General features: G+C 52.1%; 1 protein-coding gene across 2 annotated transcripts; it reads left to right on the forward strand.

Annotated features, from left to right (window-relative positions):
* Positions 1-5,954: 5,954 nt before the first annotated feature.
* On the forward strand, positions 5,955-25,116 carry MINDY1 (MINDY lysine 48 deubiquitinase 1). 2 transcript variants are annotated; one of them, XR_007770598.1, is made up of 11 exons: positions 5,955-6,353; positions 12,300-13,146; positions 14,384-14,441; positions 15,097-15,161; positions 17,562-17,720; positions 19,276-19,378; positions 20,345-20,487; positions 20,902-21,081; positions 21,947-22,078; positions 22,888-23,498; positions 23,574-25,116. XR_007770598.1 is itself a non-coding variant. In XM_050930635.1 (10 exons), the coding sequence occupies exons 2-10, from the start codon at positions 12,550-12,552 to the stop codon at positions 22,966-22,968; spliced, it is 1,518 nt and encodes a 505-aa protein (XP_050786592.1). In that variant the 5' UTR covers positions 5,955-6,353; positions 12,300-12,549; the 3' UTR covers positions 22,969-25,116. The 2 variants fall into 2 exon arrangements, 1 of the variants encoding a protein (XP_050786592.1); XM_050930635.1 differs by having other exon boundaries at positions 22,888-25,116.
* Positions 25,117-26,699: the final 1,583 nt, after the last annotated feature.

Genomic DNA, 26,699 nt, shown 5'->3' on the forward strand with positions numbered 1-26,699 from the left:
GTGTGTGTGTGTGTGTGTAGGGGAGGGTGTGACTGCGGGGTTGTGTGTGTGTAGGGGAGAGTGTGACTGCGGGGTTGTGTGTGTGTAGGGGAGGGTGTGACGGGGGTGCTGTGTGGGTGTAATTACTGTGTGTGTGTGTGTGTGTGTGTAGGGGAGGGTGTGACTGCGGGGTTGTGTGTGTGTAGGGGAGGGTGTGACTGAGGGGTTGTGTGTGTGTGTGTGTAGGGGAGGGTGTGACTGCGGGGTTGTGTGTGTGTAGGGGAGGGTGTGACTGCGGGGTTGTGTGTGTGTGTGTGTAGGGGAGGGTGTGACTGCGGGGTTGTGTGTGTGTAGGGGAGGGTGTGACGGGGGTGCTGTGTGGGTGTAATTACTGTGTGTGTGTGTGTAGGGGAGGGTGTGACGGGGGTGCTGTGTGGCTGTGACTACAGGGGTTGTGTGCATGTAGGGGAGGGTGTGAAGGGGGGATTCTGTGTGGCTGTGACCACGGGGGTTGTGTGTGTGTGTCGGGGAGGGTGTGACGGGGGGTTCTTTGTGGGTGTAATTACGGGGATTGTGTGTGTGTGTGTAGAGGAGGGTGTGACTGCAGGGTTGTGTGTGTGTAGGGAAGGGTGTGACTGGGTGGTGTGTGTGTAGGGGAGGGTGCGATGGGGTGCTGTGTGGGTGTGACGACGGGGGTTCTGTGTGTGTGTAAGGGAGGGTGCAAAGGGGGGATTCTGTGTGTGTGTGACTACGGGGGGTATGTGTATGTGTCGGGGAGGGTGTGATGGGGGGTTCTTTGTGGGTGTAATTACGGGGATTGTGTGTGTGTGTGTAGAGGAGGGTGTGACTGCGGGGTTGTGTGTGTGTAGGGAAGGGTGTGACTGGGTGGTATGTGTGTGTAGGGGAGGGTGTGATGGGGTGCTGTGTGGGTGTGACGACGGGGGTTCTGTGTGTGTGTAGGGGAGGGTGCAAAGGGGGGATTCTGTGTGTGTGTGACTATGGGGGTTGTGTGTGTGTCGGGGAGGGTGTGATGGGGGGTTCTTTGTGGGTGTAATTACGGGGGTTGTGTGTGTGTGTGTGTAGGGGAGGGTGTGACTGCGGGGTTGTGTGTGTGTAGGGAAGGGTGTGACTGGGTGGTATGTGTGTGTAGGGGATGGTGTGATGGGGTGCTGTGTGGGTGTGACAATGGGGGTTCTGTGTGTGTGTAGAGGAGGGTGCAAAGGGGGGATTCTGTGTGTGTGTGACTACGGGGGTTATGTGTGTGTGTGTTGGGGACGGTGTGACCGGGGGTTCTGTTTGGGTATGACTATGGGGTCTTGTGTGTGTGTGTGTAGGGAAGGGTGTGATTGCAGGGGTTGTGGGGGGGAGGGTGTGACTGCAGAGGTTATGGGAGTGTAGGGAAAGGCGTGACTGTGAGGGGTTTGTGTGTGTGTAGGGAAGGGTGGACTGTGAGGGTTATGCATGTTGGGGAGAGTGTGACTGTGGGGTTGTCTGTGTGTGTAGCAGAGGGTGTGACTGTGGGGTGTGTGTAGGAAAAGGTGTCACCATGGGGGGCTGTGATGGGGGAGTGTGTGTGTGTCAGTGGGTTGTGTGAATAGGAGAGGGTGTGATGTGAGAAACCATGAGGGGTTGTGATGTATGTGTTCGTAGTTATGCGTGTGTGTGTGTGTGGTAACTTGTGATTTTATAGGAGGGTTATGAATATAGGAGGGAGCGTGTCGGTGTGACTGTGGGGGGATGTGTGGGGAGTGTATAGGAATTTGGTCTGAGTGTAGGGGGTTGTGATGAGGAGGGAATGTAGTTGTAAATGTATTGGAAGGTTATGCATGTCAGAGATTGTGATGTGTGTGTGTAGCTGTGAGTAGTGTGTAGGGGAGAGTGTGCTTGTATGGTGAGTGTGTACAGGATTGGTGTGATTGTGCGGGATTATGATGGGGGAGTGTGTGTGTATAGTGAGTGTATAAGGGTTGTGTTGGGGGAGTGTGTAGGAAGGGGTGTGATGAGGCAGTGTGTGTGCTTGTGAATGTAGGGGATTTTCTATGATTGTGGGGATTCTGATGGCAGAGCGTGTGTAGTTGTAAATGAGTGTGCATGGGGTTCTGATCAGGAGTGTGTGTGTGTGTAAGGGTTGTGATGGTGGAGTATGTGGGAGGGTTGTGTGTGCAGGATAGGGTATGTAGTTGTGAGTGTACGTAGGAGGGTTGTGAATTTAGGGGGTTGTGGTGTGTATGTGTAGCTGAGAGTGAGTGTGTACGGGTTCTGACGGTGGAGTGTGCATAGGAGGGTTATAAATGCAGGGAATTGAGTCAGGAGAGCATGTGTGTAGTTTGGTGTGAGTGTAGGGGATTGCGATGGGGTGGTGTGAGTGTAGTGGTTCTGACGGGGAGTATATGTGTGTACTGAGTAGAGGATTGATAGTCAAGGGATTGTGATGGGGGAGTGTGTGTGAAGTTGTGTGTTTGTATGTAGGAGTAAGCGTGTTTGCAGGGAGCTGTATGAGGCTGTTTGTGTGCAGAGGAGTTTGGAAAGCATAATCCCAACTATACATATAAAATGATGGGGTCTAAATTACCTGTTACCATTCGAAAGAGAGATCTTGGAGTCATTGTGGATAGTTCTCTGAAAACATCTGCTCAATGTGCAGCAGCAGTCAAAAAAGTGAACAGAGTGCTGGGAATAATTAAGAAAGGGATGGATAGAAAGACAGAAAATACCATGTTGCCTCTATATAAATCCATGGTACGCCCACACTTTGAATACTGTGTGCAGATGTGGTCGCCCCATCTCAAAAAAAGATATATTGGAACTGGAAAAGGTTCAGAAAAGGGCAACAAAAATTATTAGGAGTATGGAACGGCTTCCATATGAGAAGAGATTAATAAGACTGGGACTTTTCAGCTTGGAAAAGAGAAGGCTAAGGGGAGATATGATTGAGGTCTATAAAATCAAGACTGGTGTAGAGAAAGTAGATAAGGAAGTGTTGTTTCTCTTAACACAAGAACTCGGGGTCACCTAATGAATTAATAAGCAGCAGGTTTAAAACAAACAAAATAAAGTATTTTTCACACAATGCACAGTCAACCTGTGGAACTCCTTGCCAGAGGATGTTGTGAAGGCCAAGACCATAACAGGATTCAAAAAAGAACTAGATAAATTCATGGAGGATAGGTCCATCAATGGCTATTAGCCAGGATAGGCAGGAATGGTGTCCCTAGCCTCTGTTTCCAGAAGCTGGGAATGGGCAACTGGGGATGGATCACTTGATGTTCTGTTCATTCCCTCAGAGGCACCTGGCACTGGCCACTGTCGGAAGACAGGAAACTGAGCTAGATGGACCGTTGGTCTGACCCAGTAGGGCCGTTCTTATAAGGGGTGTTCATGTGCTGTGGGGTTGGGTAGGTGAAGGTGGGGGGAAGTACTTTGCAGGTGGGGGCTATATGGAAATACACATCGGCAGCAGGTGTGAGTGTGTGTAGTTGTGCAATTTGCGGGAAAGGAGTGGATGAGTAGTTGCTGGAGTATATGGGGCTGTGTGTAGGAAAGGGAAGGGGTTGTGTGTGGATCCAGTTTGATAGGTGTGAGGCAGATCATTCAGGCCAAGTGACAGACAGAGGGAGCTCTGTGAAAGTACTGATGGGGCAGGGGTCTGGCTTTTCACAGTCACATGATTCCCCACCCCGCCTCCAGCTTTCCACTCTCCATATCTGTTGTTGCCCTGAATCCTGATTTGTTGTTCACTACATTTCTTTGATCCAAAACCTCAGAAAACCACTGCCAGAAAACAATATTCCCTGCTACCTAACATCCAAGTTGTGTTATTTACATAACTCACTGGCTCTCCTTTAAGAAGAGCTCATTGCTGGATTGGTTCTTTTTCCTACATTTTGTTGCAGCAGCCCTGCTTGTCTTCTGAATTACTCCTCTTGCGTTTAGCTTCAGATGTGAGACCCAAATCAGTGCAGCGGCTAGCTTGTGGGAGATGGCATTTCTTTGACAGCTGCGGTTCAGAAATAGGGAGGCCAGTGTGCGAGTGCATGCCTCTGTCATACACTCCCTTTACAATAAATACTTTAATTAAAAAAAAACAAATAGTCACAGGGCAAAAATAACCTGCAGCAAATTGCAATTAGGGCAACAATGTTGTCTGTGAACCAGGTTTGCTTCCCAGTAAAGAAGCACGGAACAGATTAAAGAGAAAAGAGTAGTCTAAAGGGTAAAGGATCATATTTGTTTTTAAATCATGATTGGCTTAAAACATTATGAACATTTTTATAACACTGCAACATTTTGGGGGAGTGGTCTTTGCTTTCTGGTATCTGAGACTTTAGGGTTCAGTTGCTTCATGTTTTTAAGCATTTCTCTTCAACCATAAGGACAAGAAAGTTACTTTTTTTTTCTTGTTTCCTTTTTAAGAGTCTCTTGCAATCTCATGATTCCAGCGGCTGGAAATCTCATTAGGCTCGCAATGAAATCTTGAGAGGTGGGAACGCTGCAAGAATGACTGTGGGTTTTGTGGTGCATGTGCCTGTCCCTGCCAGCTCATTTCAGACAGGTGGATTTTTTTTTTTGGCTACTTAATAACTTGGGCTAGGTGGAACCTAAACATGAATGGCTCTGCACACCCCTGTGCCATCCATTATGCCAATGAGGATGATTTTTAAAGGTCTTCCAGTGATATTTGTCCAGGGTGAGAGTAGAACTGACTCTGCTGGAGGGAGGCATCAAGTATAAAAACCCCATGAGCTGTGATGTACTAGTTATAATGTCCAGGCGGCAGCATTTCTTATGGAGATAGGCAAGAAGGGGTTGTTATTTCATCTGCGAGGATGTAGGGGTGACTCATAGAGACCATGGCATGGGGTGAGGATGAGAGAGTGGGGGGCACCCAGCTCTGGTATGGGAGCAGGGAGGAGTGGGAGGCATAGGGGGGAGGGAGAGGAGAATGGGGTAGCACACAGCCCCCAGTATGGGAGGGAGGGGAGAAATGGGAATTGGTGAAATGAGGGGCATGCAGTCCCTAGCATGGGGGGAATGGGGGATATTGGAGGAATGCGGGGTACATGCCCCTGGCATGGGGGGGTTGCAGGGAGTCCCTGGAATAGAGGAGTGTGGGAGCTTGGTACCCAGGGAGCTGGGGGCAGGGTGGGGGGATGGAGGGATGCGAGAAGCCTCTGAGATGTGCAATGAGCTCAGCTGAGGCAAGCTACAAAGTGTGCACTCTCCTAATTAATGTCATTGCATGGGCTAGGCAGATTGTACTCTCTGAATTATTATCTGATCATTTCTGTTACAACCCCCTCAGCTGCTGTCCTAAATTTAAAGAGTATCCCACAACTGTTTACCTTTATTATGGAAGAGTTTCCCCTAAAGATGAGTCAGAATCTGACGAGGTTGGCTTAAAAATCACATAGGCCTTTTTGTTTGCTTGTTTTTATTTTTTAAAACGAGGTTCTTTTTCTTTGCCAGCTGTTGTCTCAATCACACTTTTCTCCGTATCTATGAAAGCTAGAAACCTACTTAAAACACTCATACCGCAGCTGAGAGTCGCACCTAATCACATGCCTCCAGCAGCTGGAGCTTTAAGAAACACGCACCAAATATTACCAGACTCACAATAAAATCACAGGAACTAGATGCTGGCTGCTGTTGGATAAGAAAGTAGATGGACCGGCCATCTGATCCAATAATGTCAGATCCTGCAGGCTTTAAATGAGCATGATGATATTTCAGCATAATCCCCAGTAGGGTGATTTGCTTTTCTTTGGCCCTAGACTCTTATCCTATGAGACAGCTCCTGCACATACCAATTAAGGCTAATTTTCTTGGGACTGCTTGCCCTGCCTTTCTTTCTCCAGCCAGCTCTTGTGTATTACTTCAACTGGGAGGGAGGAGGAAAATAATCTCTTTTCCCTCCTCCTTGGCTGCTGTAAATCCTCCAACCAGCAGATGTCTCTTCCGCAAGCACAAAAGCTAGGCCAAGAAACCCAACCAGCTTTTCTTTCCCCAGCAGCCTGGAGTCCTGTCCTTGATCAGTTCACCCAGGGGGAAAAAAAAATAAAAAATAAAAAAACTTCCTAGAGAAGGCAGCAAAGTAGCATCAGAGAGTTCCAGGGGCATGGGGGTGTCTTGGGCACCCCATGCAGGCAGGAGAGCTTGCGTGCATCTATGTGTGTGGGAGGAGGAAAGGTACAAGGTTTCAGCACAGTAGCAGTTGAATCTGGATTAGTTGCATTTACATTAGCACTAAGAGGGGTGGGGAGGGAGAGCAGCGCTGTGCTGACAACAAGAGGAAGGTGAGAAAAGTCGTTCCTTGGCCTGAAGCAGCTTCAGAGTGAAATCTGCAAAGAAACTTTTTCCACACACCCCCATATCAGGTAAAAAGCTGGAGGCTCGCGGCTTGCGTGGTGGGGAGTGGGACAGATCCAGCTGTGAAAGAAATATGGCTGCTGAGGAGCAGAGGGTGTGTGTGTATCGGAGGGGGGTAATCAGTGGGTTGCGATCACTGTCACATCTGTAATGTAGGGGGGTGGTTTGGATCTGCAAGGCGACAACTCATTTGCTGGCTGTCTTTGGGGCAGGGGTGGCTGACTTAGTTTGGCTGGTGCACTGTAATAAAATATTTGGGGGCTGAGGTTGTTTTTAAGAGCTAATGATCTCTCCTGTAGAGCTTTAAACCTGCTGCAGGCTGTTTCCCTAATCCCTAGGGCAAGCAGTGTCTGTTTGCACGGTGCAAAAGCTTTGACTTTATTGTCATCTGGGAGCACCCACATGGGCAAACCCATCTTGCCCCTTTCCCCAAGAGCAGCATGCTCCCAGATTCTGAAGCAATGCAGAATCTGCTGCTTAGAAGCCGTCTCTGGGGTTTGCTGGTGGTTTGTTTCCAAAGGGAACTCAGGATGAGTATGGAAAAAATGCCCAGCCACCTAGGGCTGTAGTCTTTGCAGTGTTCCTACAATTAATGGACAAGCTTGGGAGTGTCTCTTTGCCTGTGTGTGTGTGTTGCAAAGCTTGAGACAAAGATTGCTATGTGGTAAGACGCAAGGAGGGGTAGATCCAGAGGCTTGTGAGTTGGCTTGGAGGAGTTATCCAAAGCAGGGGGAAAACTTTTGCCGTGGTAGCGGCAGCCTGAGTTCAATAGGCAATGAATCTAGTGTGGGAAATTTGCTGGGAGCCTGGTTGCGCTCTGGTTCCGGCCTAAGGCCTGCCATCTCCTCCCCAGACGTTCCTTTTATTTTGCTGCGCTGGAGCGTGCAATCCCAGAGGAGGGAGGGGCTCAGAGGGAGACACCCCTGGCTCTGAGTCCATGCTGGGTGTGCCCAGGAGAGCCACACAAGTCGTGGTGGCTGCTGAGAGCCCAGACAACAGGACCCCAGTTAAGAAACTGGGTCATTCCAGGCTAAGCTCGTAAACCCGTAATTTGCAGTCAGAAGCAGTTCGTGTTCTGGGAAGGGGATGGGTGCCATGGATCACCCTAGTTTGCCTGTTTAAAAGCTGCTCTCTTAACCCCATCTCTCACGGAGAATAGCGAGCAAGCGAGCGCTCTTCCTTGCTTTGTGGTCCCCGTGACTCTGTCCCCTCGGATGGTCCTACAGGACACAGCAGTAAAAAGGTCAGCTCTCCCTTTTTGTAGCTATTTATAGAGCACCCATCCCCGTGGCATCTAGGTCCTGCGGCCTAGATATTTGTAGCCAGCTGCTCATGTGTGAATGGAGACCCCGTTTCCTTCCCACCCAGGCCTCTCTGACTTAACCCTTTCTATCCTGAGGCTAAATTCACTGCTGGTGTAAATGAGTGCAACTCCGGTTTCAATGCAGCGCCATAGTCCCATCGAGCCCCGGGGTTTCACCAGCTCTGATTCTAATCTGTGTCCTTGTCTGAGGGCTTTCAGAGCAAATTGCTTGCTGCCTGTACAAAGTAAATTACAGTTCTTACCCATCACAAAACTTTTAACTGAATAGGGTTTCATGTAAAGGCTCCCCCCACTTGTGTTTTGGTATGGTATGTTATCCTCATTTTACAGGTGGGAAAACTGAGGCATGGAACTGGGAGTGGTTTACCCAGTGGGCTACAGCGAGTCAGTGGCAGAGATGAGGATAGAACTCAGGAGTCCTGCTTTCCCCACTAGTCTCCAGGCCTGCTAGCCGTTTAAGACTGAACATGGACATAAGCAAGTGACATACTCTAGTGGACTAAGGCTGGGGAGGAATTTGGGTGAAAAGTGTTTTCTCAGGGTTTTACTTCTGATAAGTTACCTTTGTCGGCTGTGATGCAATGGCTGTTTTGACAGCTCCGGGGAGTGGCCTGGGGAAGGAATATGAAATTCTACAACACAGCATTGCCATCTCTTGTAAGTTTTGGTTTTGTTGTTGCAAGTCTTGTGATATTTGATGTTTCTTAAAGCCCCTGCTCCCGGCATCGTGGTGTGGGAGAATCTCAACTTTCCTTTTTTTAAAGTTTCTAGCCCTGGTGGTGGTGGAGAAAAGAATGAAAACATAAAACCTAAAGGATCAGTCTCTTTGTTGCTTTTTACAGATCCAGACTAACACAGCTCCTCCTCTGGTACCTAAAGGCTCAGTAATTACTTGTATTATAGTCATAAATGAGGATCCCACTGTGCAAGGTGCTGTACAAATAGAAGAAAAAGAGGGCCCCCATTTCAAAGAGCTTCTAGTCTAAGTATAAGAAAAGAGGGAACAGTCAGACAGAAGAGCACAAGGAGACAAATAATGGGCAGTGCTCTCACAGGCTGAGAAGTGGATAGAAAGAACCCCACATCTATATTTAAAAATATTAAAAAAAAAAAAAAAAGCAAACCCCAAACAAATCCATGATTTCTTTGGGATGCTGACTAGTGACTTTTATTTATTTTAGTATCTGGGACAGGCAGGACTGGTGACAGCTCCATGACTGCAAATGTTCTGATCGTATTTTCCTTGGGAAGAGACATCAGAGTTATACTTTTCAAGCAAGAGGATTTCCAGCTGGGCTGGCTTGACAGTCTCAGAATTCAAGTCCCCTCTGTCACTGGCAAGGCATATAACCCCCACTGCTTCTCCCACTGCCAATGTGGTTCAACCTTGAACTGGGGAGGGGTCCCCCAAAAGGGAAGCTCATCCATGATCCATGCAGTCCTTAGTCTCGGCAGAGAGGTTATTGAGGAGGGTTCAGATGGTGTCTAAACTGCAGGTGGCTTTGAAAGCCTGTTTTCAGACATAAGACTACAGAGAATAAGGTGGAAGCAGGATGCTTCTGTCGTGAATGGTGGGCGCCTGGATGCTGTCTCTGTAATTTATCACAACTGACTCCATTACCGCTCGTACTTTGGCATTAAGGGAGCTGGCAGTGAATTACAATGGCAAGACAGAATTCACAGCTGTGTCAGTATCATTTTCTATGGATGCAGGGTACTCTGGCTTCCAAAGTCCTGTAGCTGGCAACTCTTCACCACTCTCCTTTCTCCCTGTAATCCCCTATGTACTCTGCATACAAATAGAGGAAGCGTTAATGTATCCTGGCTGCTTTTAAGTGTGCTTTTAAATTTCCCTGGTCCTGATCCAGCAAAGCACTTAAGCGTGTGCTTAACTTTTAAGCACAGGAACAGTTCCAGTTGACTTCAGTGGTATTGCTAAGGTGCTGATAGTTAAGCATGTGATTAAGTGCTTTCCTGGATCAGGGCTGAAACTGAAAAGAGACTTTCCTCTCTGTTTTTTAAAGCTGTGGTTGTAGTTGGAAAGGGGCGAATTTTACACAGTTGCTTTTTCCATTCGGTTTCTGTGAATCAGGTCTGTAGACCTGACTGACTGGGGCAAGTTTTCAGGCCTGTTGCAGCTCTGAGCCTTGGCTGTAGTTCTTCATCCCTCGCTGGTAGAGCTGTCAACAGCTGACTGCCGAGGCCTTAGCGCTGCTCATGCCATCAGGAGGTGGGAAGAGCCATGAAGGAATTGTTAAGGGCTTAAATTTGCAACATCAACACTTGGGGAGAAGTGAGGGAGCATTTTTTGACTTGTAAATCCAGCGAGTCTTAATGATCAAACTATCCTCGTAGCATAAGGTACGCTGTCAGCTTAACTTTGAGCTAAAATTTAGATCCCATATATACAAATGGAGGGCCTCATTCAAAGCCCATTGAAGCTGCTAGGAGTCTTTCCATTGACTTTTGGCTTGTCTACTCGCTCAGGTTGTATCACTATAAAGCAGTAAACCTCCCACTCCTGGCCCATATCTGTGGTGCTTGGCTGGTATAGCCATACTCTTCACACAGCACACAGTCAACCTGTGGAACCCCTTGAAAGAGGATGTTGTGAAGGCCAAGACTATAAGAGGGTTCAAAAAAGAACTAGATAAATTCATAGAGGATAGGTCCATCAATGGCTATTAGTCAGGATGGGCAGGGATGGTGTCCCTAGCCTCTGTTTGCCAGAAGCTGGGAAGGGCAACAGGGGATGGATCACTTGATGATCACCTGTTCTGTTCATTCCCTCGGGGCACCTGGCACTGGCCACTGTCAGAAGACAGGAAACTGGGCTAGATGGACCTAGTCCGACCCAGTATGGCCGTTCTTATGTTCTTATACTGGTATACTATACCAGCAAAGCTCTCCTGCAGTGGATGCCGAGGGCAGGTCCACAGTTAAAAAGCTGCAGCAATGGAGCTGCGCCGCTGTAGCGCTTCAGTGAAGACCCCGCTACACCGTTGTGTGAGCTTCTCCTGTCGGCGTCATTAATCCGTTTCCACGAGAGGCGGGAGCTATGTTAACAGGAGAAGCCCTCCCGCCGACAGCACTCTCTACGCCCCGGGCTAGGTTTTTCACACCCCTGAGTTATACTGACATAAGTTTGTAGTGTAGACCTGGCCTATGTATAGTGGCAAAACTGCACTTTTGCTGGTACAGCTTATTCCAAACGCTACCCTGAGCAAACCCAGCGATACCAATAAAAGCGCAGTGTTGCTAGTAGAGCTGTATCTATCCTAGGGCCTTTTGTTGGGGCAGTTGTTTCAGTCGGGAATCGCAGCTCTTTGCACCCCTGACTGGCAGAAGTCTATAGTGTAGACCAGGGGTCAGCAAGCAAAGCTGATATCCGTTAAGTGTGTGTGTGTCCAGCTGCAGATGAGCTGACCTGTAACGATTATTGGAAATCTCATAATGGAATTATTAGCTCACTCTTTCTCTTCTCTTGTGTGTGTTTATTCAGGGAGGAGTCTTACTGCTGGAGCTCCAGCTGACAACTGCAGGGCTGCCCATAGCCCAACCCAGTTAAATCACGAAAAACAGCTACGGGAGAAAAACTGGAAAGGCAAGTCAACGCACTAGGTCACTAGGTGGAAAGATGCACAGATTGGGTCAAAACAAGATAAGAAAGCACCAGCCCTCTGCTCTGTTGACATAACCTCAAGGCTAGAGAGAAGAGGACTGTTGGGTAAAGAATTGAGAGGAATCAGGAGATTCCAGACCACTGATAAGGCGAGAATTAGCCAAACAACCCCACTGACTTTGCTTTTTTTATTTTATGACTTAAAAATACTTTTTGTAGGAAAATCTTTGCTCTGTAGATTGAAGGGGCTGGGCACATACATTTTGTAGAATTACATCAGGCCTGTTTTGCAAGCTGGTTGTTCTGTCTTTGTTTGGTTTTGAGTTAAATCTCTCCCCTTCTTTCTAGATTATTGTTACTTTTCTGCACCCTGAAAAGCATTGAGACGCCAGTTGCAGATGCACCTTTTTTTACTTTTTTTAAAGGTGATTTTGAGCTATAATTATCCAAAGTATAGACACACACAGAGCAGGTGGAATGTTGCATTTCATCACGGCTGAGTAATTGAATTTAAACCAGGAAAGGGAGAGGAATTGGGATTAATTTGCCTTGAGGAAATTGATTGATTGATAAAGGATAGGCCAGGGATCAGTTTGGAATCAGGGTTTTTTGGGAGAGGGGGACATGTAAAAAACCAACTTTCATAGAAACCTCAAAGTGCCAAACAAAGATTTTTATTTTAAATACCCTGGATTGACCAAGCAGAACTAAATAGATTCTAGAACAAGAATTAGACCGTTTAAAAAGGAACTATTAATTATAATCTTTTTAGATATACTTTTTGTTATTAATTAGAACAAATTTAATGGGACGGAAGGGGACTCTGAATTAATAGACAGGAAGAGGAAAAAGCTCGGAACCTGATAAATGAATAACAGTTTGTTTTGCTTAAAACACATTAGTTTTATATCCTTGAAAGGAACATTGTCCTTTGATTGGTACTGGACAGATTTGACGTCTTTGTAAAGGCTAGGTTGAGACTTGGGGATCTTTTTTTTTTTTTTTCAGAAGCAGGTTGGGGTTGTTGTTGTTGGTTACCCCCCTCCAGTCGTGGTCAGCGGAATCGACTTCCCTGAGAATTTGTAGAGTCAGGAACGGGAGCGAAATACACGACAGTCAGACTGCAGCAGAAAGTGAACCAGGATTGCAGCTGGCGCTGCTTGCCGGAGAGAGACCAGCCCGTGCGATCCGCTCCCTGCCTCAGTGAATGTACTAAAGACACCGAGGGGCGCTGCGGAAGGGGTTTTGTCTGGGCCAGATGGAGCCCCGACTCGAGCAGGTGGATCCCTTGGCTACAAAAGGGGACGATGTAAACACGGAAGTCACCAGACCTGAAATCTGCCAAGCCCCTCTGGGGCTAGAGGGGAACACTGCTGGCGTGGGGGATGGAGCCCAGGCTGCAGCAGGGCAAGGCAGCATTCTGAATGGGCAGGAGCCAGCAAGCCCAAAGGGGATTGGGGTAACGCACAGCGAGGAGGCTCCTTCTGGGCAGGGCAGCTCGAGCTGCCAGCAGGCCTCAGACCAGGAGCATGAGGACACCCCAAGGAAGGATCCATCCCCGAGAGCAGGACCCAGTGATGAAGCCAAGCAGCTGGAGCGTGGGGAGCCAGAAGGAAGAGCGGACCCCAAAGAGAAGCAGCCTCCTTTGAGTGGGAGCATCCAAACGGGAGGAGTCACCTCCCCACAGGATGACCCCATCTCCAGCCTCAGCCCAGGCGCTGCAGAGCCCGAGCCTGACTTCTATTGCGTGAAGTGGATCAGCTGGAAAGGGGAGAGGACACCCATCATCACCCAGTGTGAGAATGGGCCCTGCCCACTCCTGGCCATCATGAACATCCTGTTTCTGCAGTGGAAGGTAGGTGGGAGCCAGGGGAGGCCCAGTACTGCCATTCAGAGCAGGGGCGCTGGGCGCGAGGAGATTGAATGTAGCTCATGTGAGAGGCTGCTGTCTAGTGGCATGGAGGAGGCTACTTGTACTGAGAAGTTGGATGACTTGAGGGTTAGGACACTGACCTAGCACTGGGAAGACCCAGGTTCCAACTCCTGCTCTGCCACAGACTCTGAGACACCTTGGGCCAGTCATTAGCATCTCTGTGCCTCAGTTTCCCCAAATGTAAAATGGGGATAATAGCCCAGCCCCCCATGGGTGCTTGAGGCTATAAAGTGCTCCTTTATGATGGGGCCCAGATAAGTATCCAGAATACTGGGGAAACCTGCCCCAAGTGGGAACCTAATGGGTGGTGCTAGCTACCGGCTGTTGGGCGTGTGTGGGAAACGTGCACCATGCTCCTTGAGCTTCTGTTGCCACAGAACTGTTCTGCAGTCACTGAAGCGTTTGCATTCTGAACTCCCGTTGTCAGGGTTCTTGCCAGCGCCAGCCCACTGAAGTGGGTGAAAAGACTCCTATTGCCTGCAGTGGGCTTTGGAGCAGGCCATGGGTATCCTGGTATGTGTCTGACATTACGGTAAAAATTAAGTCTAGTCAAGTCTCATGCTTCAGGGCACCTGCTGGCTACCACAGGGATCAGGAAGGATTTTTCTACCTCCATGCAGTGTTGCTAGGTAACAAGGCCGAGTGGATCAGGGCCTGAACTCTGGAAACCTGGGTTCTATTCCCAACCCTGCCTCTGGTTTGCTGTATGACCTTGGGCAAGTCACTGCCCCGCTATGTGCCTCAGTTTCCCCATCTGTAAAATGGGGATAATGAGACTGATGCAGTGTGTAAAGTGTTTAGCAATTGATGGATGAAAAGTCCTGTAAGTGGGTGGTTGTTTTATTGCCATCTTCTGAAACATCAGGTGTTGGCTGGTGGTGGTGTGGGTTTCCCGACATGGAATAATGGGTTATGAGGGCTAATGGTCTGAATCGGTATGGCAGGAGGCAGACTAGATAGACCAAGTGTCTGACCCATTGTGGCTAAAGCGGGGCTACCGAGTTAGCTGGATCATCTCACGCGGCAGGGCAAATCTGCGTAAGGATGTTATTGGGATTGATTATCCCTGTGCCCTGATTCAAAGGGAAGCCTCGAGGGTCAAAACAGTGCTGGGAGAGAGGGGCCTTGGCTAACTTCCCCACCCCCGCTCTGCCTGCAGGTGAAGCTCTCCCCCAAGAAGGAAGTGATCACGTCGGACGAGTTGATGGCGCATCTTGGTAAGTGGGGAATTCAGGAGAGCACCTGAGGGGACCGGGCTTCCCGGCACTATGCTGTGTTCCTGGGGCGCTTAAAATTCCCATCAGCTTCTCTGGGAATTCTAGGTGCACAAAGAAGAAGACAGGACCGGACCCTTAATGCTATCTCCTGCCTGCTTGTGTGGGTGCCTTTCTCCCCGGTCCCAAACACAAATGGAAAACTGTCTGCATTTAGTGCATCTCTGTTCTGTTCCCCCCCCATCCCAGTCTTCATCCCCGATCCCATCAGGACCATGCTACAGGGCTAGACTGAGAGCCATCAAAGGGGCCTTTCCATTGAGCCTGTGCAGGAATTGCCATCTTGACCATAATCTAGATCCAGCCCACACCCAGGGATAGGCCAAGCCCTTGCCCTGGTCCTAGAGGCAAAAAGGATACGCCAGTTCCTGGCTCTTCCACAGACTCCTTGTGTGACCGTGGTCAAGTCACTTAGCCTCTCTGTGCCTCAGTTTCTCCATCTGTACAATGGGGATAATAGCCCTGTTCTGGCTCACGGGGTGGGTTGGGGCTGTGAGGATAAAAACATTAGAGAATGGCGCCCAGGTATTACAGTACTGGGGGACTAGCTAAGTACCATCCATCAGTAATAGGGACTGGGTGTTTTCTTGTCTCAAAGGCGACTGCATCTTGTCCATCAAACCCCAAGAGAATTCAGAAGGGCTGCAGCTCAACTTCCAGCAGGTAAGACCATCTGGATCCACCCCTCACCCCCCCTCTGCAGAGTATCGAGGGAGGTGTGGGCGGCAGGGTTTAAAAACGCCTGTCCTGTCATCCTGAACTGCAGCCCCGCTGCGAGGGGGAGAGACCTCACCTGCTGCAAAAGGAATCTGGGAGCTGTGTAGGGCAAGAATAGTCTAGCAGTTAGAGCGCTGGAGGGGGACTTGTTCTGCCATAGGCCCAGTTGATGCCCTTGTGCAAGCCACTTAATCCACCCAGTGCCTCAGTTTCTCCATCTATTTAAACAAACAAAAACCCCAATGTCTGTGTCTATATAAAACAGGGTTGGGCAAACTGTGGTTCACAAGCCACATGCGACTCTTTTACAATGAGTATGCAGCTCGCGGAGCCCCCCCATGCTCCCCACATTCTCCACCTACCAGACTTGAGCACCGGCAGGTGCCTCCCGTGGGGCAAAAGCCCCAAGTCCCAGCAGCTGTGCCCTGGTTCTCGAGCTTCTGTAGATTGTTCTGTGTGGTTTGGAGGGTTAATGAATTTGGCCAGTGCTGATATAAAATAAAATAAAAATTATTTAGTTGACACTTTCCATCTGGGTTTTAGGGATTAAAAAAATTCCATGCCTGCATTTGTGGCTGGTGAAGGCCAGATAAGTGCCTGAACACTGAGATAAGTAGCAGAATCGTTGATTGGGCAGGCAACGGCATGCGATTTCAGAGCTGCATGCTGCTCCGTCTTCCTTCGCCCTGTGTCCCTCTCAGGATGCCGTCCGCCTCGACGACACTTTCCACTAGGGTGGGAGAGGAGCTGCTGACGCTAAAGGAGGGTGTTGGCCCAAGAACAAATGGGGGTTAAACTGGTCAGGAGTCAATGGAGACTGGAAATTTAAAAGCAGGTTTCTAGCCACCAGAGGAGGGAAGTTCTGGAACAGCCTCCGATAGGAGAGGGAAATGGCCTAACTAGTCTGAAGATGGAGCTTGATAAGTTTCTGAACGGGCTGACGTGGCAGAGTTGTCTGTGCTAGCAGAGACTCTGGACTCCTTTCAGAGCTGTGTCCTCCATTCCACATGGGTGTCTTGTCTGGATTTCGATCAGCTGTGCAGCCCCCTCTGGTTCCAGTGTGCAGCCCTGGTTACCCCAGCCCCAAAAGAATAGGGCAGAACTAGCGCGGGGTTCAGAGAAGGACAGCGGGAATGGCTGGAGGCCTGAAAAGACTCTCCGATGAAGCGAGATTGGAAACATTGGGATTGTTTTACCTTACAAGGGAGGCAAATAAGAGGAGACACAGTAAAAGCATATGCAGTCATGAGTGGGACAGAGAGTGTCGAGCAGGCACTTCTGCTCTTTCTCGTTTGTATGCGAACAAGGGGATAAGCTAATAAAAGGAGACGTGATTAACCTGTGGAACTCCTTGCTGCTTAAGGCCACTAAGGCCAAGAATATAGCACGGCTCAAAGAGGAGTTGGGTGTCCATATGGAGAACAAGTAAAGCCAGAACTAGACAGCTAATGCTGACTATATGAGCACTGGAAGGAAGGCAGAACTTCAGGGTTGAAATCCATCTCTGTAGGGACTAGGAGGAGCTGTTCGGGGAGGCGGGTCATCCCACTACTGACTCCTGTGGGGTTTGTGCACCTTCCTGTAAGGCATGTGGAGTGAGCCGCTGTGGGAATTGGGATACTGGGCTTTAGGTGGGCTCAGGTCTGATCCAGGCTGGCCATTCCTATGCTCAAAGCACTTTGCAAGCACTATTGGCTCGTCTACACGGGGGAAATGGATCGGCATAACTAGTGCCGAAGAAGCTCTTCCAGAGCAGCTGTCCTTGTGGATGCTCAGTTCCAGAATAAACGTGACTTTAGTCCAGAATAATTACTCCCCTTTGGAAGCGCACTGATTATTCTAGAGCAGAGGGACTCTTGTTCTGGAGTGGAGTGTCCACAGGGGGAGCGATTCTGGAATCGCTCCTCTGGTCAGTTTCCCTGTATAGACAAGTCCTAACTGAGTTTCACAGCTGCCCTGCTAGGAAGTTCATTACAGTAGTGCCCGATTTGGGATTGGGACCCCATTGTGCTGGACAGTGCGCAGGCCTCGCAAGAGATGGTCCCTGCACGTGGAGGACACAGATTGGTGTGTGGCCAGGGCCAGAAAGAACCCAAAAGTTCTAGCTTCCAGTCGGTACTGCTGGGAACGCTCGCCGAGGATCAGGGCTCCGTTGTGCCAGGTGCTGCACAGACAAGTCACAGAGAGACTGTCCCTGCTCTGGAGTGCTTATGACCGATGCGACAGCAGGATGAAAGAGACCGACGAGGCAGGGATAGGAGGAAAGCAGGAATCCCAGCCTCTCTCTTGCCACAGCTTCTCTGTCTCCTATCTACACAAGGTGCCCTCTCTCTTTCCCAACTCTAGAATGTCAATGATGCAATGATGGTCCTGCCCAAACTGTCCACGGGGCTTGATGTGAACGTGAGGTTCACGGGTGTCTCTGACTTCGAGTACACCCCAGAGTGCATTGTCTTTGATCTCCTGAACATCCCACTGTACCACGGCTGGTTGGTGGACCCACAGGTGAGCGCCGTTGCTGTAAAGTCCATGCTGTGCATCGAATGGATACAAGCCAGAGCCGGTGTGTTGGTGCATGGAGGGGGTGGAGCAGGGGAGCGGGAGACAGCGTGATCTAGTGGATAGAGTCCTTAACTGGACCTTGTAGGACTGAGTGTTATCTCCAGCTCTGCCACTGCTCTGCTGGGTGACTTTAAACAAGTCACATGCCTGTCCTGTGCCTAAGTTTCCCCATTGCAAAGTGCATTGAGATCTGCTGGTGAAAGAGCAGTGGGAAAGAGTTCGATGGCATTATGGTTATTATATGAGCAGGGACAAAGGCAGCTGTAAATTCAGAGGAAGGTTTAGGAATTGACAAAGCTGTCCAGAGCTTCTTATGGCTGCTGGTAGCTGGGAACGTCTGAGGGGAAAACGAAAGGTTTGGGGGCCGCTCAAGGGCCGTCACTCCACATAGCGGGGTGACACCTGTCCACGTCAGCTCCAAGAACAGAGGGGACGGTCTGTGGGAGGGGACGGTCCAGCCGGGGAAGAGATGGTGCATTCTGTCTCCGCAACGTTGTGCGGTCGTGCCAAGCTGACTCCAGTTTTGGCCCCGACTACGGAAGGAAGTCGAGCCCAGCCCCCACATAGTGGGAGAAGAGCAGAAATATCTTTGGGACCGAGAGCCAGGGTTTGGGTCGATGCTGAGACACAAGGGCGAGCGGGTGGGGCAGGGGTTTTGCAGGTGAAATCCTGGGCTCGCTGAAGCTGGCAGCAAAACTCCTGTGGGCTTCAACAGGGCCAGGCTTTCTTTGCCCATCGGCTGCCAGTTTGAATCCAGCCAGGCTTGTAGTGACCAAGCACTCTGCCCCCCCCTCCCAGGAGCAGGGCTCTGGTCCCATTTTCAAAGCAGATGTGTCTGGATTGCACCCCAAAAAAGCCACCAACGTAAGAGCTTCCCTCGTTGGCTGCCCAGCAGAGAGCTGAGGATGGAGCAGGCCACTCTGCCTGAGCTCTCCCCATACAGAAGGATGGGGTGCCTTCTTCCTGGACAGGTGGGGGCAGGAGTGCAGTGTGGTGGCCCAGCTGTCCCAGATCTGGGACTGACCAGGGGCCCCTGTCTCCTTCATTTATAACTTAAAACCAAAGGTGCAGCTAAAAGACCAATGGAGACACCAGGGCAGGTTTGCCCCATTGCTGGCAACGGCACAGAGGGCAGGCAGCCTGCACCGCCCCGATGCACGGGCAGTGGGCACCCATCTGGCCCTTACTGGCACCTGTGGTTCTGTGGCCCCCCGTGGGGCTTTGCAAGGCAATGGATAGCCAGAGTGCAGGACTGCGCCTGAACTCCGCGATTGGGTGCAGGGCTGGCTCTGCTCGAGGGGAGCATCCCCTTGTGGGACGGAGGGGCAGGCTGCACGGGCATTAAACTCCCTGTCACCATCCTCGCTGGTGCAAAGGGGCCGCCAGGTAGCGACCGGTCAGGCCTGTGCTTTCCCATCTGGGCTGGCTTAAAAAACCCTCTCGGGAGCCCTCCCTGGGCTCCTTGGGCCATCTCCTTCCCCCTCCCCTTCTCCTCCAGAGCCCGGACGCTGCCCAGGCCGTGGGCAAGCTGAGCTACAACCAGCTGGTGGAGAAGATCATTACCTGCAAGCACTCGAGCGACCCCAACCTGGTCACCGAAGGTAAATCCCCGTCCCCTGGAGAGCTCAATTACCCGCCCCACTGCTGAACACCAGAGGCACTCGCCCCTCGTTAGGGGCATTGTGAGGGAAGCGATTTCAGATCTGCAATGGACCCTGTGGCCAGATTCACTCCTGCACTGGTCCGAGGGAGCAGGACAGTCTCCCCTAATCAGGGGTTATGGGAGCCTGTCCCACCCTCAGGGGACCCCCCATGTGCCAGCAGAAGAGTGCAGAATAACCAGGGTACAAGCTTGCTCACGGGCAGCGAGGAACTGGGGTTCCCCAGGGAATCGGAGGATGTGCATCCGACCCTTCGAAGGGCCTGGCTGCATTGAGGGTGGGGGTGCTGCGGTTTGGGACACTCCCCACCCTATTTCCACCAGCCCACCCAGTGTCGCCAGGTGGGAAAAGCTCAGGGAGGAGCCACCCTGCGCCTGGCTGCGTTTCCATTGCCAGGTTGCCCTATCTGGCATCAGACGAACGGGCCGTCGGGTTGCACCCAGGAAGGTTAGCTGGGGACGAGGCATCAGAGCCATTCCCTGGCTGCCTGGGCAAATGCTGACTCCTCTACGGGCATGGAGGGAGCTAAACGGCAGAGCACCTGCACCCCCCCCCCCCCAAGGTATTCCCTCCCAGCCCCTACCGCTGCTCTGTGAAGGTGCAGCTTGTTCGCTCCAGGCCTGTGCTTCCCAGCTGTGGGTCGCTGGGCAGAGTGGCCCAGTGGGTAGGGCGCTGGATTGGGATGCAGGAGATCTGGGTTCCGTCCCCTGCTCTGACACTGAGCAAGTCACTTCCCTTCCCTCTGTCTCTGGTTTGGTAAATCGGTTTAGCTGCTGTCGGTAAATTTGTAAGCGCAAGTTGAACCGGTTTCACACTCATCATCGGTGCACCCACGCTGAGTGCCGGTCTAACCCCCCGTTCACACCTGCACCCCACCCTAGCTCACAATTTGTTTCTCTGCCCCAGGCCTGATCGCCGAGCAGTTCCTGGAGTCCACGGCCACCCAGCTGACCTACCATGGGCTGTGCGAGCTCACGGCCGCGGTCAAAGAGGGGGAGCTGAGCGTTTTCTTCAGAAACAACCACTTCAGCACCATGATCAAACACCAGGTCAGCCCGGCCCCTTCCGCCCACACCTCTGCCTTCCATAACCGCTGCTGTGTGCATTTTCACACGGGGGCTCTGGGGCTGGGGAGGTGCCAGGAAAGGGTTAAGGGGCTACTTTGAAGGCCCAAATAGAGACACTGGGGAAACTGAGGCACAGCTGCTGTCCCAGCACAGCCCTTTATGGCCCGGTGCGGCATTTGTGGCACCCATGCCTCAGTTTCCCCAGTGTCTCTATTTGGGCCTTCAGTAGCCCATTTACCTCCATGCAAGGCAGGAAAGGATTGAGTGATGGTGACCCCTTGATTGCAACATCCCCAGGGGTTGTGGTCTCTGTGCCCTAGTGAATCACAGGCTGCTGCTCCGCCCGCCCTCCGAGGGCTGTCACGTGGACGCTGTCTCTTCTTCATCTCTCCACAGGGCCACCTGTATCTGCTGGTCACGGACCAGGGCTTCCTGCAGGAGGAGAAGGTGACCTGGGAGAGCCTGCACAACGTGGATGGGGACAGCTGCTTCTGTGACGCCGAGTTCCACCTGAGCCACACCCTGGGGAAGGAGGCGGCCGGCAGCTCCCCCCAGGAGCAGAGGCAGGTGGACCAGGTAGGAAACAAATGGCTCAGCGGAGGCCAGACTGCGCTGGGAGGTGGTTAGTTACAGTACCGGAGCTGAGTGGTTAGAGCAGAGGGGGCTGGGCTTCCGGACTCCTGGGTTCAGTTCCTAGCTCTGGGAGAGGAGAGGTGGGGGGGTCTAGTGGTTAGAGAGGCGGGGGAGGAGACTGGGCTTCAAAGCTCCTGGGTTCCTTTCCAGTTCCAGGCAGGATATGTGGCCTAGAGAATGGAATTTGTAGCTCCCCTGCTCTTCTGACTGAAATGTGTCACCTCCAGGAATCGGTATCTACTGTAGCAGGATCCTTATCTTTAGGACAATGTTGTCTAGTGGTTAGAGTGGGGTGACGCTGGGAGCCAGCGCTCCTGGGAGCTGTCCTGGGTGGTCAGTGAGGGAAATAGGAACTCGGAATCTGTCTGGGTGGCTCTGTCTCTTAACCCTTCTGAGCTTCCATCTCCCCCCTGCACACACACTCCCCATAGAGCAAGGGTGATAGACCCTCCAGGAGGAGAGAGGGTCATTGCGGACAGGTGGCCTAGCCCAGAGCCTCTGAGCCTTCCAAACCCCCCACCCCTGATAATCACCGCTGAAGTGAATTCATGCAGAGGCCTGTTGAGACTGACGTACCTCTTCAGCGACTTGTGTCTAGTTCCTGCCCCTAAGTGTTTTGCAGCGCTGTTAAATGACTGCTGCGTTGCTCCCCAGAGGTGGCTGCATGCCAGCACTGGGCGAGTGATCCTGTACATGCACATTTGTGTAGGGCTTTGGAACTCTCTGGGAAATAAGATCTCTTCTTCCGTGTATCTCACTCCCTGGAAGTCCCAGCACTGACCATGTCTCCCCCGACCTTTGCCCTCAGGACTACATGATAGCCCTGTCCTTGCAACAACAGCAGCAGGGCCCCTCTGCCCTGAGCGACCTAGAGCTTGCGCGCCAGCTGCAGCAGGAGGAATATCAGCGGCAGCAGCAGCCAGCAACGCCTCCTGCGCAGGTAATGGGCCCTGGCATCCCTCCCAGAATACATTGCAGCCCCATCCCACTCCCCTGCTGTGAGGACCTTCCTTCCTCCGGGCTGCTGGGGAGCCTGTCAGCGCTGCTCCTAGACTGGGGGTGCTGTGGGGGTGGCACCCTCCTACGGCGAGGGAGACTCGAACTCGTGCCTCCTGCATGGTGGGGCAGGGTGGGCCCATTCCAGCCTCCCTTCAACCCTCGCACCCAGGAGTTGCCCAGCTCAGACCGACCGTTCCTCTTGCGGATCATACCAGTATTCCCCCTTGCGTGGGGATGGCGTGCCGGTCACACTCGGCGGTGCTGGGACTGCTACTCCGTCCTGTGCAATTCTGTCTCCTCCTCCCCACGGCCTAGCTACGGCCTGCAGGCCTGTGCTCTGTGGCAGAGGGCGGAGCGGGGATCTGTGGCTTTGCATGGGAATCTAACTCCAAAGCCTCGGTGGTCTCCACTGCAGCAGGACAGCGAGTGGAGCCTGGAAGTGAGGCCAGGCACCTGGGTTCTGTTCCCAAGCCCGTGGAGGATGCCGGGGGGGAGATGCCTATGGAGGGTGCAGTCCTGGAAATTGGGACCCATTGACTCAGATTGTTAGCTCTGGAAGGAGTATTGCCTAATGATTAGAGCAGGGAGCTGGCGCCAGGACACCTGGGTTCCAGGCCATGTCCCCTCTCTTTGCTTCCATTGCCCCCTCCTAGGAGAGGATATTGGTGGGGAGGGGAATGGGACTGGTCTGAAAAGCACCCTGAGATTGCTGAAGGCAGCAGCTGCTTTTTCGTCTCTTTTTGGTTTCAGGGGAGAGCTCAGCCGTCCAGCCGGCCGGCTGGGGAACGCAGGCAGAGACACAAGCAGGAGTCGGACTGCGTCCTCCTCTAGAGTTGCTCACCCTCTGCCTGCTGCTTTCGGACCCCTCGCCCTCCCACGGTCCTGCCATGTCACCATAAAGACTCCCAGACGACAGCCCCTGCGGGGCTTTCTCGCCTCGCCTCTGGTTCCCCCGCCCGCCGCCCTCCCCAGCACAGGACCCGCTTCCCTAAGAACTCAGTCCTGGCTCCCGCACTGTGGGGGTGAAACTTCGGGCCATGCTGCTGGCCTTTCCCCGGCCCCTGGCCTGTGTATTGCAGCGCATGAGGGCTGGGAGAGACCTTGCAGGGCAGAGTCCAGCTGGGCTGTGCATCGGCTGCAGTTTCTCCTCACCCCCGACGCCCTCAGCTGTACCTCGTACTTCTGAGCTCTCACCAAAAATGCCGAGTGTTCTCCTCTCCCAGCTCACACCCTCTGGCTCCCTCTGAGCTTCTTCCCTGCAGAGCTCTGTGGTAGAGGCAGAGAGTTCAGTGATCAGAGCCCGGACTTCTGGGTTCCATTCCCAGCTCTGGGAGTGGAGTTGGGTCTAGTGCTTAGAGCAGGTTGGGGCTGGGAGCCAGGACTCCTGGGTTCTAGTCCCAGCTCTGGGAGGGACGTGGGATCAGTGCTTAGAGCAGGGTGTGGGTGGGAGCCAGGACTCCTGGGTTCCATTCCCAGCTCTCACCCTGACTTGCAGTGGGATGCTGGGGCAAGTTGCTTTCTCTTCCCCCCCCGTCCCGCCCCCCGTTCCTCCATTTCTCCATCTGATAAAGCGAGGCGGAGGGGAGAAAAGGGGGTGATAGTACCGGTGCACCCACTCCTTCCTCAGATGCTTTGGAATCCCCAGAGAGAAGCAGCTGTGATGCTGTGAAAACACAGAGGCTTATTTAACAGGGACGAAGTGGCAGCCGCCGGCCTCCCTTGGGCAGGGGCAGCTAATCCACCAAGCGTGCCAGGCAGCTGCCCGGTGCCTCTCGTGAATTCAGTGCAGGCTCTCTGGGGCAGGGGGAGCACTTACAAAAGTGTGTCCCTCTCCTGCCGCAGGTGGAAGGAATGCTCTGCACGGCCTTGGCGCAGACAGGAGGATGCAGAAGGTAGCCAATGAGTTGCTGCCTCCTTGTTTCGATTTTCATGGCAGGGCGAGCACAGACTCTGGACAAGCACATTCCTCCCCCACCCCCGTCAATCCCATCTAGTCTCCCCTTGAATGGGCCTGATCCTGCACTCGACAGTGCCGCTGGGAATTCTACGGGCAAGGCCGTCGGCTCTAATTAACTAAGGCAGCGAGTGGATCTGTGGCGGGGGAGGGGAATCTGTCGGGTCAGAACTCTCTGTCCAGCCCAATGATGCGATCCGAGCTGCAGGAAGCACGTTTTCAGGGTGCATTGAAATAATTGCAGAGTAAAGCGCTCAGAGCCTAGGAGCCAGGGGGAGGGTTTGGATGTAAACACCCTGCTGGGACAAAGCTTTCCCTTAGCCCTCTCCACTGTGGCAGCGTCCTCCCTCCAGCAGGGAGGGTTTAAACCAGGCCCTGTGGAACACAGCCCGAGGAGGGACGGTGGGTCATTGTCTGGGCCAAACCTCATTGGCATCAGTAGCCACCTAGCTGGGTCGTGGGGGGTACTCGGAGCCCCTTCTGTTGCAAGACGCTGAGTGACACAGGACGCTCCTGGTCTAGCAGCAGACAGCAGGACTTCCAGCTCGAGTGGGGGAGAGCGCGGCTACCCCAGCTCCCAGGTGACTGCACACTGGATCACAGCGCCTACCAGGGAGGAGGAGAATTGATTGAGATGCTTGCTGGCCATTCCAGCGGGTCAGCAGTGGCTGAGCCCACAAAAATGGCCGATATCCCACAAGAAGCATCTCTTGTTCCTGTCTTTTTCTGGTTCTGCCCGATCCCTTGTCCTCATCTAGACAGCCTCCTTCCCAGAAAAGCTGCAACTCCTTATCCTGTGACGTCCCCCACCTCCACCCCGTGGATTGAATGGGATCAGGATCAAACCTTGAGGATACTAACGAACCTTCTGCGGTAGGTGCCTGGGCACTCCCTTTCACAGGTGGCTGGGCTCTGGCCCCAAGCTCTGACACTCTCGGGCTCGATGAGTTTTACTCTTTCTTTTCTACTCTCCGTTATTTGTAACACTGCCTTAGACATTTGGAAATAAAAGTGTCTTTCCCTAGGGTGCTGGTGTGATGGTTTGGGGGGCTGGGGGCTTGTTCCTAGGATGCTCATGGGCCGTGTCTGTCTCCTAGGACTGGGGTGATGACTTTCTGTATGTCAGCCTCCAGGGCTCGTCTGTCCAATCCAACCCTCGGACTCCAGTCTGCTGGGTGTTTGTGTCTCCCCCGAGGTGGGGGGAATGTCCATCTGTTTGTCCATCCAGCATGGGTGAGTGGGGGGGGACATTCTGCCCCTTGCAAAGAATACCCCCACCTCTCCAAATTCCAATTAAATTCCAGTGGGAGCTGTTCCTCTGCAAGCCAGGTACAGTGCTTTTAGGTAGGTCCTACATAAACAGTGAAGACTGTCAGGGGTTTTTGTTGTTTTGGTGGCAACAGCGAATAAAAAGTGAAAGTCCCTGGTGTCTCACCCATGACCAAAGCACGTCTTGAGCCCAGCAGCCTTTTCCTTCCAACTGTTGGGGCCTCCAAAACGGGCTGCCTGCCGTGTCTTTGTGGGATGCGGCCACCTTTGGAGATGACTGAGACTCGACAAACTCCCTTCCTGCAGGTCACTAGCAGAAGAGCATGTTCTGCGTCAGGACTGAACCCATCCCCCCCTGCTTCTCTGTCCACTCTCCAATTTTGGTGTCTGGGCTTGTCCATGGGACTGGGAGTTACTCTGTAATAGCTATACCTGATTAGCATCCTGTGTGGATGCTGAGTCTGGATTGAGGGAACTTGTTTTGCTGTAGTTTAATCTGGATTAAGATAAAAAGGAGAGAAGGCACTCTTCTGCCAGAATCAGTGTCTCTATTCGGGAATAGCTACTGCAATTTAAATTCATGCCCCACCTTAATCTGAATTAACTTTTGAGTGTAGACAAGCCTTCATTCGGTTTGTTCCAATCGAGCAGCCCAACGATGCACCTCAGTAGCACAACCTCTCTCAGTCCTAACCTCAGCCAAGCCCAGCAGAGCACCCGTGTGGGAAACTGACAGTGCCTTGGTATGAGCAACTGAGCCAGGAATCAAATGTATTTAGTTCTTCTAGATTTTCCAAGGCCCCCTTTGCCAGCCTGTCAGTCATCTGCTAGTCTCCATTGCCAGCAAAAGGTACATTTAAAAAGTCGCTGCTTATGTAGGACCTGCCTAAAAACCATACATGGTGCTGCAGCAACAGTGGACTCTTTCAGGTGTCACTGAGCAGCTGACCCCTGGACTGGGAGGTAGGATGCCTGGGTTGCGTTTCCAACTCTGGAGAGGAGTGTAGAGAAGGCCTGGGAGTCAGGACTCCTGGGTTCTCTTCCTGGTTCTGCCACTGGATCCTTGGTCACCCTGCCTGCATCATGCCACCTCTGGGCTGAGAAAATTAAAAGGGATGGCTGCTTCATTCTTTCCATAACCAAGGGTTTCATCATTTATTTGTTTAAATGATGCTTGTTTCACTTTGGGGGAGTGATTCGGTTCAGCAGAGCGGCAGGGCCTCCCATCGGCTTCTTTCCAGGAAACGAACAGGGCGAGCGCTTGATTCTAGCAGCATTCAGTCCTACCAGAACCCCCAGCCTGGCCTTGGGCCAATCACATCGCTTTTCTGGGCGCTGG

This window comes from Gopherus flavomarginatus, chromosome 20, assembly GCF_025201925.1.
Source record: "Gopherus flavomarginatus isolate rGopFla2 chromosome 20, rGopFla2.mat.asm, whole genome shotgun sequence".
Classification (NCBI taxonomy): domain Eukaryota; kingdom Metazoa; phylum Chordata; order Testudines; family Testudinidae; genus Gopherus; species Gopherus flavomarginatus.